A 20,815-nucleotide genomic window follows, 5' to 3' on the forward strand; every position below is an offset into this window, starting at 1 on the left:
TCCCCCATTTAGACTGTGAGCCCACTGTTGGGTAGGGACTGCATCCCCCCCCATCTTACCTCCTTCCCTTCCCCACAGCACCTGTATATATGTCTCTACATATTTATTACTCTATTTATTTATTTTACTTGTACATATCTATTCTATTTATTTTATTTTGGTAGTATGTTTGGTTTTGTTCTCTGTCTCCCCCTTTTAGACTGTGAGCCCACTGTTGGGTAGGGACTCCATCCCCCCATCTTACCTCCTTCCCTTCCCCACAGCACCTGTATATATGCAAATATGTTTGTACATATTTATTACTCTATTTATTTTACTTGTATATATCTATTCTATTTATTTTATTTTGTTAGTATGTTTGGTTTTGTTCTCTGTCTCCCCCTTTTAGACTGTGAGCCCACTGTTGGGTAGGGACTGTCTCTATATGTTGCCAACTTGTACTTCCCAAGCGCTTAGTACAGTGCTCTGCACACAGTAAGCGCCCAATAAATACGATTGATTGATTGATTGATTAATCCCCATTTTACAGATGCAGTAACTGAGGCACAGAGAAGTGAAGTGATTTGCCCGAAGTCACATAGCTGATATGTGGCGGAGCAGGGATAGAACACATGACCTCTGACTCCAAAGCCCGTGCTCTTCCACTAAGCCAGAAGGAGAACCAGGAGAGGACTGTGTCAGTGAAGATGAAGATGGATAATATTTCCAGGAGAAGGGGTTGGTTGACAGGTCAAAAGGCAGCTGAAATGTTGATGAGGATTTGAATGGAGTAGAGGCCTTTGAATTTGGCAAGAAAGAGATCACTAGTACCCTTTGAGAGGGTGGGTTCTGTGGACTGAAGGGGATGGAAGCCAGAGGACTTCAAAATTCTGGGTAAACACTAGTAAATTCACACTGCTCCTTCTTTTGAACAAACAAAAATACATATTTTTCCATTTTTTCAAAAAATGAACCATGGAAATGAAATCTTGAAGTGATTTTCCCCAGTATTCTCTAGATTGGAAAGAAATTTGATATAGATAGATACAGGGCGGGTGATAAAAGATGAAGCACCTCAATAAGATGGAGAGGCAGTTCAGGATAAGAGCAGACACATAATCAATCAATCAATCAATCAATCATATTTATTGAGCACTTACTATGTGCAGAGCACTGTACTAAGCACTTGGGAAGTACAAATTGGCAACATATAGAGACAGTCCCTACCCAACAGTGGGCTCACAGTCTAAAAGATAATTTAGATCTACATAATTTAGATCTACATAATTTAGATCTACATAAGGGATTTAATATGGAAAGTGACAGATGAAAAATTTGGCTGAAGAAAAAGAAGTAAACGAAGACCTACTGGCATCGTAAACATTTTGAACACTTAACTTTCACAGGTCTGGACTTCATGAAGTCCCTGAAAATGAAGGCAGGCATTATGATATCTCCTAACTCAAGTTTGAAGAAAAAGTGTTGCTCCAAAAGAGACTTGTGAATATGTCTGTCGTTACCATGGTACCATCAGTGATGTCATAAATTTACCATTCCAACTTCATTGCAAGGCTGAGCAAAAGAAAAGCTATAAAATGTGCCTGGGAAGAAGAAGAAAACCTCCATTTAAACACAAACATCTCCCATAATAAGGAGATGAGTCAAGACATTTGTCTAAAGCAGAAGAAGAAGGAAAAGGAACGTAAGCCTTTAGAATGATTACTTTCGGTGTAAGGACACTAAACAAGAAAACCATTCCTATAATAGCTATGAAATACCTAAATCAACAATGAATTTCTTTAATTTTATTGGCAATGTGTGTGAGTACGAGCATGTGAGGTGTCTGAATGGTAAAAGAGACATGAACATCTTCATTTGGTTCTCATTACAAAAAGAAGTATGGAAATTCTCATTGGATTGCACTGTAACTATATAATCCATGAGCTGAAACTACTATAAGGAACAGAATAAATTATCTTTATATTAATTCCTGAAAAAGGTATTACTAGGTTTTTTTTCTATTTGCCTTGCCTCTTTGTATTGACAAGAAAGTTAGAAAATAAACACTTTCTCGTGATTTATCTTTATGCTACTCCTAACAGTAATGCTATTTTATATTTTTCCAACAACCGTTTATAAGTCAAACTCTGCCCAATGTTTGTGGCTCTTTTACCATTTTACCAATCCTCATATTGCAGATGAGTGAACTGAGACTAGAGAAGTTAAGGGACTTCCCCAGGGTCATACAGCAGACATGTGACAGTCAGGATTAGAACTCAGGTCCTTTGACTCTCAGGCCCAGGCTCTTTCCACTAGGCCACGCTGGTTCTCATATGAGTTGAACACCATTATTAGATCTCTAGCAGCTAAAAATCTGGATCTGGGCCTCAACTCATCATACATAAATTGTCATCCCAGTGCCAAACAGATTTGTATGTGTCATTTACTGAAGACATGGGAGGTAGGTACTCATGAAATACCATTAATGGACAGAGAAGTTTCCATTTCTCATGAATAAGAGGGGAAAGAGAGTGTAGAAGAGTAATATTTGGGGTAAATGAAAGGGTGGTCTTACCTTGGGCTTTAGTGGCTGAAAAGATGTGAACAAGGTTATTGCTCTACTGTAATTTGCAATTGGAACCATGATGATGATGATAATGATGGCATTTGTTAAGCGCTTACTATGTGCCAAGCACTGTTCTAAGCGCTGGGGTAGATACAAGGTAATCAGGGTGTCCCACGTGGGGCTCCCAGTCTTCATCCCCATTTTACAGATGAGGGAACTGAGACCCAGAGAAGTAGTGAAGTAGAGCTTACTCGTTCAAGCTCTCATCCTATCCCGTCTGGACTACTGCATCAGCCTTCTCTCTGATCTCCCATCCTCATGTCTCTCCCCACTTCAATCCATACTTCATGCTGCTGCCCGGATTGTCTTTGTCCAGAAACGCTCTGGGCATGTTACTCCCCTCCTCAAAAATCTCCAATGGCTACCAATCAATCTGCGCATCTGGCAGAAACTCCTCACCCTGGGCTTCAAGGCTCTCCATCACCTCGCCCCCTCATACCTCACCTCCCTTCTCTCCTTCTCCAGCCCAGCCCGCACCCTCCGCTCCTCCGCCTCTAATCTCCTCACCGTACCTCGTTCTCTCCTGTCCCACCATTGACCCCTGGCCCACATCATCCCCCGGGCCTGGAATGCCCTCCCTCTGCCCATCAGCCACGCTAGCTCTCTTCCTGCCTTCAAGGCCCTACTGAGAGCTCACTTCCTCCAGGAGGCCTTCCCAGACTGAGCCCCTTCCTTCCTCTCCCCCTCATTCCCCTCTCCATCCCCACATCTTACCTCCTTCCCTTCCCCACAGCACTTGTATATATGTATATATGTTTGTACATATTTATTACTCTATTTATTTATTTATTTATTTATTTTACTTGTACATATCTATTCTATTTATTTTATTTTGTTAGTATGTTTGGTTTTGTTCTCTGTCTCCCCCTTTTAGACTGTGAGCCCACTGTTGGGTAGGGACTGTCTCTATATGTTGCCAACTTGTACTTCCCAAGCGCTTAGTACAGTGCTCTTCACACAGTAAGCGCTCAATAAATACGATTGATTGATTGATTGATTGATTAGTGACTTGCCCAAAGTCACACAGCTGACAAGTGGCAGAAGCAGTATTAGAACCCACGACCTTGGACTCCCAAGCCCAGGCTCTTTCCACTAAGCCATGCTGCTTCTCTATGGTCTTCAAGCAGTGTTCATCTATCAATACTGTCAAATCCACAGAGTTGAGAACAACTGGAACTTGATGGCCTGCCCCTAGATTACAGTTCATTCACTCAATTGTATTAATTGCACGCTTACTGTGTGCACAGCACTGTACTCTGCTCTTGGAAAAGTACAATACAACAATAAACAGTGACATTCCCTTCCCACAACGAGTTAACAGTCTAGAGGTGGGGAGAAAAGCATCAATACAAATAAATAAACTCGCAGATATGTACATATGTGCTTTGGGGATGGGAGGGGGAAAGAACGAAGGGAGCAAGTCAGGGAAACGCAGAAGGGAGAGGGAGAGGAGGAAAAGTGGGGCTTACTGTGGGAAGTCCTCTTGGAGATGTGCCTTTAATAAGGCTTTGAAGTGGGGGAGAGTAGTTGTCTGTCGGATTAGAGGTGAGAGGGCATTCCAGGCCAGAGGCCCTTCTAGACTGTGAGCCCACTGTTGGGTAGGGACCGTCTCTATATGTTGCCAATTTGTACTTCCCAAGCACATAGTACAGTGCTCTGCACACAGTAAGCGCTCAATAAATACGATTGATTGATTGATTGATTGATGTGGGCCTGGGGTTGGTGGCGAGACAGATGAGAGTGAGGCATGGTGAGTAGGTTAACACCAGAGGATCAAAGTGTGCGGGCTGGGTTATAGGACAGAAACAAGGTGAGGTAGGAGGGTACAAGGTGGTGGACTGCTTTAAATCAATCAATCAATCAATTGTATTTATTGAGCTCTTATTGTGTGCAGTGCACTGTACTAAGCACTTGGGAAGTACAAGTTGGCAACATATAGAGACGGTCCCTACCCAACAGTGGGCTCACAGTCTAGAAGGGGGAGACAGAGAACAAAACCAAACATATTAACAAAATAAAATAAATAGAATAGATATGTACAAGTAAAATAAATAAATGAATTGAGTAATAAATATGTACAAGCATAAATACATATATACAGGTGCTGTGGGGAAGGGAAGGAGGTAAGACGGGAAGCAGTTAAAGCCAAAGCAGTTAAAGCCAATGGGGAGAAGTTTTTGTTTGATGGGGAGGTGGATGGGCAACTACTGGAGTTTCTTGAGGATCAGGGTGACGTGTCCAGAACATTTTTTTGTAGAAAAATCATCCGGGCAGCAGAATGAAGTATGGACTGTTTGGTACATTTCAGGAATAAAGCCTGGTCTCTATTTTCCAGCTGTCAAAGAAACTGCCTGAGGACCACTCTCGGCAGCTTCAGCTTAGATCCCAGTACTGCTGAGTATGAGGGTAGGGGGGTTCTCTGGAACGTAGAGTACAAAGAATAATGTTGTCCAAAGCACTTTGTGTTTTTTATTAAAAGAAAACAATGTGAATTATATATCAGGCAGAAACTAATCAACACATGGAAGCTTCAACAGAAAGAAAACATTATTGTAACAGTGAGGAGGAATTGAAGAGTTTGACAAAGGTCAGTATACAAAGTAGTAGTAGTAATAATAACAATGGAATTTGTTAAGCACTTACTATATGCCGAGCACTGCACTAAGCACAGGATAATCAGGTCCCATATGGGGCTCACCATCTAAGTAGCAGGCAGAACAGATGTCAATTCCCCATTTTGCAAATGGAGAACTAGAGGCACAGAGAACTTAGAAAACTTGCCCAAGATCACCCAGCAGATAAGTGGCAGAGCCGGGATTAAAACCCAGGTCATTCTGACTGCTAGGCCCATGTTCTTTCCACTAAATATGCACACGGGTAAAATTTTGTCATGGGTAAAGTGGTCATAATCAGGAGAAAGCAAGGGAGAAATAAGAGGGGATGAAAGAAGACAACAACCTCATTCTTGTCATATTCAGTTTGAGGTGGTGATGAGCTATCCAAGAGAGAATGCCGGACCAGAGAGGAGAATCTCAAGAGAGAGTGAGAGAGCTGGAATTAATCAGAATGTACTGGTAAATTGGCCCCGTGAGACTGGCAGGATTGTTTATAGGCAAGAGGCATGACCACAGAAATTTGGGGGGGGGCAAAAGTCTGAGTGAACATTTTGTTCACAAAACAAACACCCAGCTTACTTTTGCATCCTCTCAGAGTTTTAAAAGAGGTTGGATATGCTGCTCCTTGTCTTTTCCTAGCATCTCCTAGCCTTATATCCCAGTTTTGGAGATGATAAATAATAAATGCTGTAACTTCTCTGTGCTTCAGTTTCCTCATCTGCAACATGGGAACTCAATGTCTCTTCTCCTCCTACTTAGACGGAGAAGCCCATATGGGACAGGAGCTGTGTCCAACTGATTAACTGGCATCTACCCCAGTGCTCAGAACAGTGCTTGACACATAGTAAGCACTTAACAACAACAACGACGATAATGATGATGACAATAGCTGTTCCTTCAACCTATGTGGTGAATGTAGGATACGACAGAAAACTTAAAAAAAAATGGTATATTAAGCATTGAAAAGGTACCTGAGGAGGTATCTTTCTCCTCTGCAGTCTCAGATTTCCTCTACTCTATTTTAATGTCCTGTCAGCACCTAATGATAATAATTATGATGGTATTTGTTAAGTTCTCACTATGTGCCAAGTACTGTTCTAAGCACTGGGGTAGATACAGCTTAATCAGGTTGGACACAGTCTCTGTCCCACATGGGGCTCACACTCTTATCCCCATTTTATGGATGAGGTAACTGAGGTACAGAGAAATTAAGTGACTTGCCTGAGGTCATACAGCAGACATGTGACGGAGCCAGGATCAGAACCCAGGTCCTTCTGACTCCCAGGCCTAAAACTTAATATGTCCAAAACAGAAGTCCTCATCTTCCCACCCAAAGTCTGTCTTTCCCCTGACTTTCTCATCAGTGCAGTTGGCACCATCCTCCTCACTGCCTCATAAACTGTAACCTTGGCATCATCCTCAATTCATTTCTCATTCAACCCACATGTTCAGTAAATCACCAAATCTTGTGTTCTACTTTTTTATGGTATTTGTTTAGCACTTACTATGTGCCAGCCATTGTACTAGACTCTGGGATAGATAACAGTTAATCCCACATGAGCTCACAATCTTAATCCCCATTTTACAGAAGATATAACTGAGGCATAGAGAAGTTACATGATTTACCCAAGGTCACACTGCAGAGAAATGGCAGAACTGGGATTAATAATGAAGATAATGTTGGTATTTGTTAAACACTAACTATGTGCCAGGTACTGTATTAAGCGCTGGGTTGGATACAAGCAGATTGGGTTGGACACAGTCCCTGTCCCACATGGGGCTCACAGTCTCAATCCCCATTTTACAGGTGAGGTACTAGAGGCACAGAGAATTGAAGTGACTTGCCCAAGGTCAGACAGCAGACAAATGGCAGAGCTGAGATTAAATCCCTGATCCTCTGACTCCCAGGCATGTGTTTTTTTCTCAAGGTGACATTGCTTCTGTACTTTCAGAATCGCTAAAATCCACCCTTTCCTATCCACCCAAACTGCTACCATGTTTATCCATCGCTTGTCCTGTCCTACTTTGATTACCACATTAGCCTCCTTGCTGATCTCCCTGCTTCCTGTCTCTCCCCGACTCCAGTACACACTCCACTCCGCTGCCCAAATCATTTCTCTACAAAATCATTCAATCCATGTTTCCCCACTCGTCAAGAACCTCCAGTGGTTGCCCATCCAATTCCGCATCAAACAGAAACTCCCTACTGATAGCTTTAAAGTAACTCAAATCACTTTGCCCCCTCCTGCCTTATCTTGCTGATTTACTACTACAAACCAGAGTGCTCACTTCACTCTTGTAATGTCAACCTACTCATTTTAATTAAATCTCATCTATCTCTCCACGAACCCCTCACACACATCCTGCCTATGGCCTGGGATTTCCTCCCTTTCATATTCATTCATTCATTCATTCATTCAATTGTATTTATTGAGCGCTTACTGTGTGCAGAGCACTGTACTAAGCGCTTGGGAAATACAAGTCGGCAATGTATAGAGATGGTCCCTACCCAACAATGGGCTCACAGTCTAGAAGGGAGAGACAGACAACAGAACAAAACATGTAGACAGGAGGCAAAACCGTCAGAATAAATAGATTTTCAGCTATATGCACATCATTAACAAAATAAATAGAGAAGTAAATATGTACTAGTAAAATAGAATAATAAATCTGTATAAATATAAACAAGTGCTGTGGGGAGGGGAAAAGGGTGGGGAGCATATCCGACATACCATCACTCTCCCCACCTTATTATAATCACATCTTGGATTTGCACCTTTAATTACCCCAACCTCAGCCCCATAGCACTTATTTAGGCATCCATAATTTATTCATTTATATTAATGCCCAGCCCACCCCCTCTTGTCTGTAAGCATGTCGTGGGCAGGAAATGTGTTTATGAACTCCGCTGTACTCCCCCAAGAACTTGGTACAGTCCTTTGCGCACAGTAAGAGCTCAATAAATGTGATTGATTTATTGTCCCTAACTGCCTCCCATCAGCAATTTACAGAGGTTCTTATAAGAAAACACTCCCAAAAAGGAAAGAACTCATCCTTGGTCCCAGTATAATTACCAATCCAAGAATGAGAGAACAAGTCGAGAGGTCCACAACAATGCAGTTTACTGGCTTGCTTTTACAGTGGTTTAGGGACCAGTGGACTCTGATCCACAGAGCCTTGACCGTTGTCCCCTGAATGCCTTTTTTACCCTTCCAACACTCCTTACCCCTTCCTATTCCACCCTGAAGGTGGCCCGCCCTCAACTCTGACATCAATCTGGGTGGTCCAGGGTGCTCCTGAGTTGTGTCTATGTATTTCTGGGAGCCTCTTGGTTGAGAGTCTGCATAATTCTTGGAAAAATGTCCTAGCTAGGTATGCTAGTGTAACTTTCTTGGGCTGGTTATCTGGGAAACATTTCCCTCCCCCTTCACTATTGTCAAGGTCAGTTGCTTTTCTGGTAGGGATGGGATGATCTGCTCTTGGTTGTAGGCCCTACTGTCCCTTCTCAGATGTGCCCTGAGTCTGTCCTCCTTTTGTGTTCCTTTTACTGTTGTGTGGCTCTACTGCACTATCGTATTCTACCAAAAGCTCAATACAGCGCTCTGCACACCGTAAGCGCTGAATAAATAAGATTGACTGACTGCCTCCTGGTACCTGACTTTTGTGTTACTGACAGGAACTTCCTGCTTCACCCCATTCTCCTGCTCCACCCAATATTCTCCATATATGTGGTTTGAGTACCCCAACATTAGCCCTAGGACCCCCACAACCGCAATGCCTAACCTCTGTAACAAATGTCTACCAACTGTTTTATATTGTCCTCTCTCTAGTGCTTAGTAAAGCGCTCAATAGACACGATCGATGGATTATCTCTGCCCACCTCAGTGTAGGCACTGGAGGGGTACATTAGGATAATATATAAATTTGCTTTATCTTCATGAGAGTTCAGTGGCAAGTGGAAAAATCAGTCTCATTATGGCTTTTCTCCACTCTTTAATTTCACCTGACAGTATGTCCAGTGGCAAAGGTATGCATATGAGAATCACAGGACATGGATTCTAGTCCTTGCTCTGTCACTGGCCTGTTATGTGATCATGGGCAAGTCACGTAACTTTTATGTGCCTGTCGTCTCCTCTGTAAAATGGGGTTAACTGTGCCAGACTCCCCCTAACTCACAGAGTGGTTGTAAGGGCATACTAAGATGTGAAATGGGAAAAACAAAAGTACTCCGAAAATTAAAGGTGTTTGAAAAACAGATTAATTCACTACTTTAGGCCACAAGTCTTGCTCAAAACAGTTGTCTAGGCAAGTGACCAGAAGAATGGTAAATTTGTCCATTCCCCAATTTTCTGCAAATGTTGGTGGGCCCCATGTTATTTGTTGACCATCGACCCCCGGCCCACGTCATCCCCCGGGCCTGGAATGCCCTCCCTCTGCCCATCCGCCAAGCTAGCTCTCTTCCTCCATTCAAGGCCCTACTGAGAGCTCACCTCCTCCAGGAGGCCTTCCCAGACTGAGCCCCTTCCTTCCTCTCCCCCCTCGCCCCCCCTCCATCCCCCCATCTTACCTCCTTCCCTTCCCCACAGTACCTGTATATATGTATATATGTTTGTACATATTTATTACTCTATTTATTTTACTTGTACATATCTATTCTATTTATTTTATTTTGTTAGTATGTTTGGTTTTGTTCTCTGTCTCCCCCTTTTAGACTGTGAACCCACTGTTGGGTAGGGACCGTCTCTATATGTTGCCAACTTGTACTTCCCAAGAGCTTAGTACAGTGCTCTGCACACAGTAAGCGCTCAATAAATACGATTGATGATGATGATGATGATGATAAAGCTTGGATAACTGCAGGGGAGGAGTTAGGCCAATTGTCATTAGGACAGCCGATCCAACAGCATCTGGGGAAGGCAAAGGGATTCTGGGAGGCCATAAGTGCTTACTACAGTGCTCTGCACACAGTAAGCATTCGATAAACACAATTGAATGAATCAGTGGGACCAAGTTTCCATTCTCCCTTCCTCTTCCCTTGCTACCCACACTCATTCTCACAGGAACTGGGCTTCCCACCCTCTTCACTGGGATGTGGTGGTTAGCGCCTCGGTCATGATGTAGAAAGTCATGGCTCCTAGTTCTCCTTGTGGGCAGGGAACATGTTTACCAACTCAGGGATATTATACTCGCCCAACAATTTAGTTCAGGGCTCTGGACACTGTCTTGTCTTATGCTGTCGAGCCAACTCCAACTCATAGCGACTCCATGGACATTTCTCTCCCAGAATGTCCCACCTCCATCTGCGATCATTTTGATACTGTATCCATAGAGTTTTCTTGGTCAAAATGTGGAAGTGGTTTACCATTGCCTTCTTCCACACAGTCAAACTTGAGTCTCCTCCCTTGACTCTTTCTTATACTGCTGCTGCCCAGCACAGGTGAGTTTTGACTTGTAGCAGTTGGGCTTCCACTCACTAGACACTGGCTAAGCTAGGAATGTCATTTATTATTAAGTGCTTTCTATGTGCAAATCACTGTTCTAAGCACTGGGGAGGTTACATGGTGATCAGGTTGTCCCACATGGGGCTCACAGTCTTAATCCCCATTTTACAGATGAGGTAACTGAGGCAAAGAGAAGTTAAGTGACTTGCCTAAAGTCACACAGCTGACAATTGGTAGAGCCAGGATTTGAACCCATTACCTCTGACTCCAAAGCCTGTGCTCTTTCCACTGAGCCACACTCAGGAATGGAATGAGTATGCCTCTGTTGACTCTCCCTCCTGTAGCCAAGACTGGTAGAGTACTGGAAACTCCCCAGGTGTGTCTCTGAGAGGGACTGGCCATGGTAAGAATTGAAAATATACAATTGACTGATCCTCTACCCCAGATATAGCAACCTGGATCAAGGTAGCATGTGTGCATCTTGCCACTACCACCTGCTTCAAGGATTTGGCAACTGGCAATCTTAGCTGAAACTCCATTACTTAGGGAAGCCCTGCGATGCCACCTCAAAACTTGGATGGAATCCTTATCTTTGATTTTCACTCATTCCTCTCAGTTACAGGACTCTGTTGACATGCAGAGAGAAACAGTGTCAGTCAGTCAGTCAGTCAATTGTATTAACTGAGCAACCACTGTTTGCAGAACACTGTACTAAGCACTTGGGAGAGTACAGTATAACAATAAGCAGGCACTTTCTCTGCCCACAATGAGTTTACAGAGGGTGGGGTATGGCTTGGGCAGGGCCTTCTTCCTTAATAATAACAATAATAACAACTAATTATGGTACTTGTTAAGCTCTTCTATGTGCCAAGCACTGTTCTAAACAATGGGGTAGATATAAACTAATCATGTTGGACACAATCCCATATGAGGCTCACACTCCTAATCCCCATTTTACAGATGAGGAACTGAGGTACAGAGCAGTGAGGTGACTTACCCAAGGTCTAACAGCAGACATGCGGCAGAACCGTAATTAGAAACCAGGTCCCTCTGACCTGCACTAAGGCACATTTGGTTTTGAATTTTCTGAGACCAGCAACTTCTGGCCCAGAGGCAGAAGGAACATAAGAGGGATGATGGAAATGGTAAAGTTGACTCCCTTCTGCACCCTGTAGGGAAGAAGACAAGAGCCGACAACCGTAGCCACAAAGCAGCAGGAATGTGTCACCCACCACTGCAGCCGTCCAATGATGACAAGGAAATCTCAGGAGCCGGAGCTCAGGTGCACAACCAGCAGCCCAAAGGTAAAGCTGGAATAGGAAAAGGGAGAAAGGAAGCTGCAAGAACAGGGTACTGCTAGCCTGAAGGGAGTTTTTGCAAGTCCACCAACCTCCTCACTAGCCAAGCCTCTTGCTCTCCCTCCCACTTTAGTTGCCAGTTTCCATTTTGGTCTGTGCAGCCTGGGCCAGCCTTTTTCATTCTAACTACCAAAGGAGAGGCTCTTCAGTGCAAGAGCTGGACTAGTCTACGTCACTCAGTTTCCGCCCACGAGCATAATCATTCATTCATTCAATCATATTTATTGAGTGCTTATTGTGTGCAGAGCAGTGTACTGGGCGTTTGGGAGAGTACAATACAACAATAAACAGATACATTCCCGGCCCACTATGAGCTTACAGTCTAGAGGCAAGGGAGAAAGACATCAGACACCAACAAAGTAAATTGATTACAAATGAATTACAAACAAGTAAATGATTTACAGACATGCCCGTAAGTGCTGTGAGCCTGGGAGGGGGGAAGAACAAAGAGAGCAAATCAAGGTGACACAAAAGGAATGGGAGAAGGCAGGGGCTGGGGGGGCTTTAGTCTGGGAAGGCCTCTTGGAGGAGGTGTGCTTTCAGTAAGGCCCTGAAGGCGGGGAGAGTAATTGTCTGTCTGATTTTTTGGAGGGAGGGCATTCCAGGACAGAGACAGGACGTGGACAAGGGGTCAGTGGCAAGATGGGTGGGATCGACACGCTCTACTGATGGAAAGTCGATATACGGCCAGAGATGTAAATGTAGGATGAGAGTGTGTCAAGTTCTTTACTCTGCTGGGGTTGCTGGAGGAATAAGTGTTGGTTGTGTGCTTTGGAGACTAAACCCTGGGCCCCCTGCCCCCGGGAATGGAGTTAGGAGCCTCTCGCCATGCTATAGATAGTGGTGAAGGGCTGGGAGTGCCCGAGGGGTGGGGGGGTGGCTGGTCTTCAGGCTAGAGTCAATGGATGGCCAGTGGGAAAGGAGATTCTACCCTGTCTCACCTGGCGCCATACCCAGCCGGGAGGAGGTGGAGATGGTCAGTTGGCCAGTACTATTTATTGAGTGCTTACTGTGTGCAGAGCACTTTACTAAGCACTTGTGAAAGTACAACAATAAATAGACATATTCCCTGGATGTATTGTCCTCTCCCAGGTGCTTAGTCCAGTGCTCTGCATGCAGTAAGTGCTTGATAAATATGATTGAATGAACGAATGAACGAGCCGATGAGTGAGTGCCCCCCGCCTGGCATTAATGCTGTCTCTCCACCCGCAGCTGACCCGCAGCCCTGGCACCAGCCGGCGTCACTGTGGGCCCCGAAGACCCCAGCCAGAGCCCAAGAGGCCACTCCAGCCCCCGCCGCCCCCGCCGCCCTCACCGCAGTCACCTCCACCCTCACCACCCCCTCAGTCGCCCCCTCAGACTCCCTCGCAGTCACCCCCACAGTCACCCCCACAGTCACCCTGCATCGCACTCGAGAACTCCAGCCACCCAGACTTCCCCAGCCTGGACCCCACCGACTCCGTGGACCCAGCCAACCCCGCCGACTCCCAGGCCCTCGCCCCCACTGGCTCCACCACAGAGGATGCAGAAGACATGGACGAATGGATGGCGGTCCAGTGCATCTATGAAAACATGCCCGGTCTGGTCAGGCCCAAGCCCGTAAGTCCAGAAGTCCACCCCCAGCCCAACCCTACAACCCCTCTCCACTCGTCTCACTCCTCACCCATCCTGCCTCCATCCTACTCCCTTGCCTGTTCCTCTCTCTTCACCTCCTGCCCCTGCCTGTATCTGCATCCACCTCTGGGTCCTTCTCCACCCTCTGCCTGTCTTCTTGTCCCCTCTCCCTTCTCCATGACCCATTCCTCCCCGGAATCGGAATCCTCTATTCTCATCAGTCTCCCATTCCTAATCAGTCGATTAATCAAATGTATTAATTCATTCATTTTCATTCAATCGTATTTATTGAGCGCTTACTGTGTACTGTAGTAAGAGCTTGGGAAGTAAAAGTCGGCCACATATAGAGATGGCCCCTACCCAACAACGGGCTCATAGTCTAGAAGGGGGAGACAGACAACAAAACAAAACATGTAGACAAGTGTCAAAGTGTTGAGCTCTTACTGTTTGCAGAGTACTGTACTAAGCACTTGGGAGAGTACTCTATAACTAAGTTGGAAGACATGTTCGCTGTCTACAACAAGATGAGGGTCTAGAGGATTTCCGCCATCACCTACCCACCTCTGGATCCTTCTCCATCACCAGCCTGTCTTCTCATTCTCTCTCTGTTTCCCATTCTCCCCTCCCATTGCCTTCCCCATGATCTGAATTTTCTACTCTTGTCGGTTTCCCCTTCCTAATCTATCGATTGATCGATCGAATTAATTGATCACTTATTATGTGCAGAGCAGTGGACGAAGCGCCTGGTTGAGTACTATATAACAGAATTGGTAGACCCATTCCCGGTCCACGATAAGCTTACAGTCTAGAGGATTTCCTCCACACCTGCCCACATCTGGATCCTTTTCCGCCCTTATCCGTCTTCCTATCCCCTCTACATAACCCACTCCCCTAACCTTCAACCTGCCCACCTCCTGTCTGAATCCTCCACCCTTATCCATTCCACTCCCCCCACAAACTCATGTCTGCCCTCATTAGCATCTGAATCCTTCCCCGCCTTCAGCCTGTCTTCTCTTCTCACCCATTACACCCAGCCTGCCTCACTCTAAATCTGCTACCGCCATGCGTTTCAATCACATTTATTCAGAGTCTACTGTGTGCAGAGCACTGTACTAAATATTTGGGAAAGGACAATGTAACAATAAACAGACACATTTCCTGCCCACAATGAGCTTACAGTCTAGAGATGAGCTTATAGTCCAGTTCCCCACCACCCTCCCACCCCAAGTCAATCTATAGCTGCATCCACAACTGGATCCTTCTCCACCATCCTTTGGTTTACACTCCGTCCCCTACCCTCAACCCCAGTCAGGTTGTACGTGTCCTCACCTCCCTTCTCATTCTCCCTGACCTCTGTTCAAGCACACCAAACTACCTCCGCCCACTAACTGGTCCATCTGTTAGACCATGAGCCCGTTGTTTGGTAGGGATTGTCTCTGCTGCTGAATTGAACTTTCCAAGCGCTTAGTACAGTGCTGTGCACATAGTAAGCACTCAATAAATACAATTGTTTGAATGAATGAATGAATCAATCTGTTCCCACCAGCCAAAACCCAAACACGCCATCACCATCGCTGTCTCTTCCCGGGCCCTCTTTGATATGGTGGAAGAGAACAAAATCTTCGAGGAGCAAGGGATGGAGAAATATCTCGAGTTCCAACTGGCTAATGAGAATGTCACACTGAAGCCAGGACCCGCCTTCCTTTTTGTAAAGGTGAGCAGGATCAGGAAACCCATGGGATCCAAAGCTTTTTCTCCATGGCCTCCCCACCCCGACCAGTACTCTTCTCCTGGAGGAACAACCCAAAGAGATTGGGGTTGGGAACTAAGCAAGTTCCTCTCACTTGCTTACTCACTATTGAAAATCCTCATTTTTCTTCACTCTTTCATTAAACACTGTAAAGTGTCGGGTTCTCGAGATGACTTCTAGTCCCCTCCCACAACCAAGGTGTTTTCCATCAGTACTCTCCAAAAGTGGATAGGTCATCATGTGGTGAACTCTAGGAGGTTTTTAGAGCCTCTAATTCACCCCTAATCCTCAGAAACTTGCATTAATTTGGGAGAGTACAATATCATAGAGTTGATAGACAAAATCCCTGCCCTCAAGGAGCTTGCAATCTAGCGGAGGAGTTTTCTAAGCAGTGTTTGGTGTTCATAGCTCATTATGGGCAGGGAATGTGTCTGCTAATTATCTCATATTGTACCCTGCAAAGCATTTAGAAAGTGCTCTGTACATAATAAATACTTAATAAATACCACTGATTACTGATTGAATCAGGAAGCAACATAGTCTAGTGGAAAGAGCACTGGCCTTGGAGTCGGAAGATCTGGGTTCTAACCCCAGCTCCACCACTTCTTGCTGTGTGACCTTGAAGAAATTACTTAACTTCTCTGTGCTTCAATTCCCTCATCTGGGCCTCACATGGGACACTGACTGCTTCCAACCTGATTATAATAATAATAATTATGGTATTTGTTAAATGCTTACTATGTGCTAAGCACTGTTCTAAGCACTGGGTAGATACAGGGTAATCAGGTTGTCCCACATGGGGCTCACATTTTAAATCCTCATTTTACAGATGAGGTAACTGAGGCACAGAGAAGTTAAATGACTTGCCCAAAGTCATACAGCTGAAAAGTGGCAGCCAGGATTAGAATCCATATCCTCTGACTCCCAAGCCCGAGCTCTTTCCACTGAGCCATGCTGCTTCTCTAAGGATTATCTTATATCCACCCCAGTACATTGCCTGGCACATAGTAATCACTTAATTAATACCATAAAAAATACATAATATATATGTGAACTGTACTTTGGAGCTTGAGCACTTATGTAGAAATTTGAAATGATCATTTTACAGTCTAGGGTAGTGAAAAAAAAATCTGGTACTATTCACCATTTCAGGATGGCCACAGCCTGGGTTAAGGAAAGTGAAATACTCCAGGGACATAGTGAATCATGCTTTTAATGAGCATGGAGTAATTTCTGTAGTTTGGATAGGCCTAAGTAGGCATAACTCCTGCTAAACTCAGCACCCATTACCACTGAAAATGTATCATGCAATAATTGTTTTGCAACATGCAATTGCACTGCATTGCCATATGAAACTGCATCACATGGTGCAATAATCTCATTGCATTATACAATAACTGCATTGCATTGTGCAACAATTACAGTATGCAATAACTGCATTTTTTATGATTCAAAATAGAGAAAATAGATAATCCATATGCTATCCTAGCACCAGAGTATAGTCAACAAAAACAGTCATGTTTTGCCTTTCAGTAAAGGAATGTTAAAAATACATTATAATGGCAGTGTCCTGTTATTTCCCCAATTATTATCAGTAGGCCAAAATGCCATTCTCGCTATACTTGCAGTAAGTAGTCCCTCAGGAGTAAGGGCAAAAGACTGAGGCAGATTTCTCTATTTAATTCTCCTTGCCTGAGTCAATTTTACATGAAATTGCTTAGCTTTATTTTCTTTTTTGTATTACTTCCTATTAGTTACTTATTTGTGCAACTTCTAACGTAAAGCAAATAGGGTGGACTTTCCCCCTTCTCACATCCTTTGTTTTGTTTCCTTTATTGTGGTGGTGAAATAGAAACAGCCTAGTGGGATGTTTCACACATGTTCAGAGACAAAGCCTCTGAAGGGCAGGAGTGAAGCAGGAAGGAGGAGAGGACACTGTCCGGCTATTTGGGGCCTGCTCCCACCCCCTGTCCTTGAGCCCCTGCAATGTTTGGGGAGAGGGGCTGATGGACTGGACACCTGCTGAAACCAGGAAGAAAAGAGACTATTTTAAGGTTGTTGACTCTCTGACAGCAGCCCAGAGAATGACTGTAGTAAGGGACCTCAGGAAAATTTTCTCCTTCCCTTGCCAAAGACGTCTGGCTGCTAATGTTGCTCCCGGGATGCTAAAGACAGAACTAGATGGTATATAGCTATCTCTATATGTGTATAATATACATATCAAGCTTATATGCATTTTTATATGGAACTATTTTCTATGACTTATCAGTGTCTTTTTATGGTGAGGTATTTAGAGAAAAATGAGGAATGCTCATCAACTTTTTAATGGTGACATAAGGATCCCAGGTATGAGCTTTAAGACAAAAACATTATCCTTTTCTCAACAGCAGGGTTTTTTGCCTTAATTATCTGGATAATTTCCTCTATTCTCCCACTCATTTTGACTGTAGATTTTGTCTAAGGCAGCAAGGGAAATCAGTTTGACTATGACAGAAAAGCCCGTTTTGTAGCCTGGAAATAGAATTGGTGATCAATCAATAGTACTTATTGATATACCTTTACACCATCTAGAATCTTTCCTTCCTCTCCATTCGAACTGCTACCATGTTGATCGAAGGAATTATCATATCCCTTCTTGACTTACTGTATATCAGCGTCCTCACTGACCTCCCCTTTCTCTCCCCTCTCCAGTTCATGCTTCACTCTGCTGCCCGAATTGTTTTTCTGTAAGCTCATTGTGAGCGGTGAATGCGACTGTTTATTGTTGTATTGTACTTTCCCAAGCACTTAGCACAGTGCTCTACACACAGTAAGTGCTTAATAATTATGATTAAATGAATAAAATAACATTCAGTCCATGTCTCCCCACTCCTCTCTTCTCCTCAAAACCCTCCAGTGGTTGCCTCTCCATTGCCACATCAAACATAAATTCCTTACCTTTGGTTTTAAAGTAATCAATCACCTCTCCCCCTCCTGCCTCACCTCTCTACACGCCTACCTACAACCCAGCCCACATACTTCGCTCCTCTAATGCCAACCTACTCACTGTACCTCTAGCTCATCTATCTCCCCGCCGACCTCTAGCCCACATCTTGTCCCTGGCTTGTAATTCCCTCCCTCTTAATATCCAACAGACAACTATTCTCTCTGCCTTCAAAGCCTTCCTGAAGGCAGATCTCCTCCAAGAGGCTTTCCCTGACTAAGTCCTCTTTGCCTTTTCTTCCACTCCCTTCTGCATTGGTCTGACTTACTCCCTTCACCCTCACCCAGCCCCACAGCCCTTATGTACATATTTGTAATTTACTTATTTATATTAATTAATTCATTCCTTCAATTGCATTTATTGAGCACTTACTGTGTGCAGAGCACTGTACTAAGCGCTTGGGAAATACAAGTCGGCAACATATAGAGACGGTCCGTACCCAACAACAGGCTCACAGTCTAGAAGGGGGAGACAAACAACAAAGCAAAACAAGTAGACAGGTGTCAAAACCATCAGAATAAATAGAATTATAGCTATATGCACATCATTAATAAAATAGAGTAGTAAATGTGTAGAAGTAAAATAAATTCAGTGATAAATATGTACAAATATATACAAGTGCTGTGGGGAGGGGAAGTGGGCAGGGCAGCGGGAGGGAGGACAATGGGGAGGGGAGGAGGAGAGGAAAAAGGGGGCTCAGTCAGGATGGCCTCCTGGAGGAGGTGAGCTCTCAGTAGGGCTTTGAAGGGAGGAAGAGAGTGAGTTTGGCAGATGTGTGGAGGGAGGGCATTCCAGACCAGGGGAAGGATGTGGGCCAGGGGTCGACAGCGGGACAGGCGAGAACAAGGCACAGTGAGGAAGTTAGCGGCAGAGAAGTGGAGGGTGCAGGCTGGGCTGTAGAAGGAGAGAAGGGAGGTGAGGTAGGAGGGGGTGAGGTGATGGAGAGCCTTGAAACTGAGAGTGAGGAGTTTTTGCTTGATTTGAAGGTTGACAGGCAACCACTGGAGATTTTTGAGGAGGGGAGTGACGTACCCAGAACGTTTCTGTACAAAGATAATTCGGGCAGCAGAGTGAAGTATAGACTGAAGTGGAGAGAGACAGGACGATGGGAGATGAGAGAGGAGGTTGAAGCCCTAATCCAGTCGGGATATGATGAGAGATTGAACCAGCAGGGTAGCAGTTTGGATGGAGAGGAAATGTCTGTCTCCCCCTCTAGACTGTAAGCTCATTGTGCACAGGGAATGTGTCTGTTATATTGTTGTATTGCACTCTCCCAAATGCTCTATTCACAGTAAGTGCTCAATAAATATGATTGACTGATTGATTGTTGATAGGATTTTTCAGATGGGGTGGGCAGTGGTCTTTGGGATATGAAGGGAAAGGGAGTTCAAGGCAAGAGGGAAGATCTGAGCAAGATGATGATGATGGATTCACAGAAAACAAGGCACAATAAGTAGGTTAGCATGAGAGGAATAGGGAGTGCGAGCTGGGTTGTGATGGAAGAAGAATGTAGATAAGTAGGCAGGAGATAGCTGATGGAGTGTTTTACAGTCAATAGTCCTTTATGTGGAGAAGAATGGGCAACCATTGGAGGCTTATAAAACGGGGAAGATGTGTGCACATTGACATTTTAGAAAAAATGATCTGTTAGCAGAGTGAAGTCTGAAATAGAGAGGGGGCCAACTAGAGGCAAGAAGGCTGGTATAGTAGTCAACTTGGGATATGACAAGTGCCTTAGCCAGTGTGATGGCCATTTGAATGGAAAGGAAGTGGAGCTTTTGGAGATGGTATGGAGCAAGCATTGTCAGAATTTGGCAACGGAATTAATTTGGGGGTTAAAAAAAGGGAAGAGTTTCAGAAATTGGGAAATGGGGCTGTTGTCCATTGTTGGGTAGGGACTGTCTCTATATGTTCCCGAATTGTACTTTCCAAGCACTTCGTACAGTGCTCTGCACATAGGAAGCATTCAATAAATACGATTGAGTGAATGAATGAATGAATGAATGAATGAATGAATGAATGAGTGAATGTGATGGAAAAGATATTCAGAGATGATGATTTGGAAGAGAGAATGACGAGTCCAGTTTGGAAAATATTGATCTTGAGGTCCCAGTGGGATATCCAGGTAAAGATGTCTTTGAGGCAGGATGAAATGCCTCATTTCAGATGAGGAGAGAGGTCATAGCTAGCATGGTAGATTTGGGGTCCAAAATCTGTTTTCTACCAGTTTAAACTCCTCTGTTAGAGTGTAAATTATTTGCATGCAGTGAATGCCTGACTTTGTTATTTTGCATTTCCCAAGCACCTAATACAGTGCACCTCACCAAGTGGATCATCATCATCATCAATCGTATTTATTGAGCGCTTACTATGTGCAGAGCACTGTACTAAGCGCTTGGGAAGTACAAATTGGCAACATATAGAGACAGTCCCTACCCAACAGTGGGCT

General features: G+C 44.4%; 1 protein-coding gene across 7 annotated transcripts in view; it reads left to right on the forward strand.

The window, feature by feature from the left end:
• The first annotated feature begins 1,568 nt into the window (after positions 1-1,568).
• LOC119932085 (cytosolic 5'-nucleotidase 1A-like) overlaps positions 1,569-20,815 on the forward strand; it is a 45,616-nt gene continuing 26,369 nt past the window's right edge. Inside the window, exons 1-6 of one of the 7 annotated variants that reach the window (XM_038750957.1) lie at positions 1,722-1,795; positions 5,109-5,192; positions 5,584-5,679; positions 11,837-11,965; positions 13,232-13,618; positions 15,180-15,347. In XM_038750957.1, coding sequence (XP_038606885.1) covers positions 1,769-1,795; positions 5,109-5,192; positions 5,584-5,679; positions 11,837-11,965; positions 13,232-13,618; positions 15,180-15,347 — 891 coding nt within the window. In that variant the 5' untranslated portion in view covers positions 1,722-1,768. The other 6 variants (XM_038750915.1, XM_038750936.1, XM_038750901.1 and 3 more) reach the window with 6 other exon arrangements.

This window comes from Tachyglossus aculeatus, chromosome 1 (genome assembly GCF_015852505.1).
Source record: "Tachyglossus aculeatus isolate mTacAcu1 chromosome 1, mTacAcu1.pri, whole genome shotgun sequence".
Classification (NCBI taxonomy): Eukaryota; Metazoa; Chordata; class Mammalia; order Monotremata; family Tachyglossidae; genus Tachyglossus; species Tachyglossus aculeatus.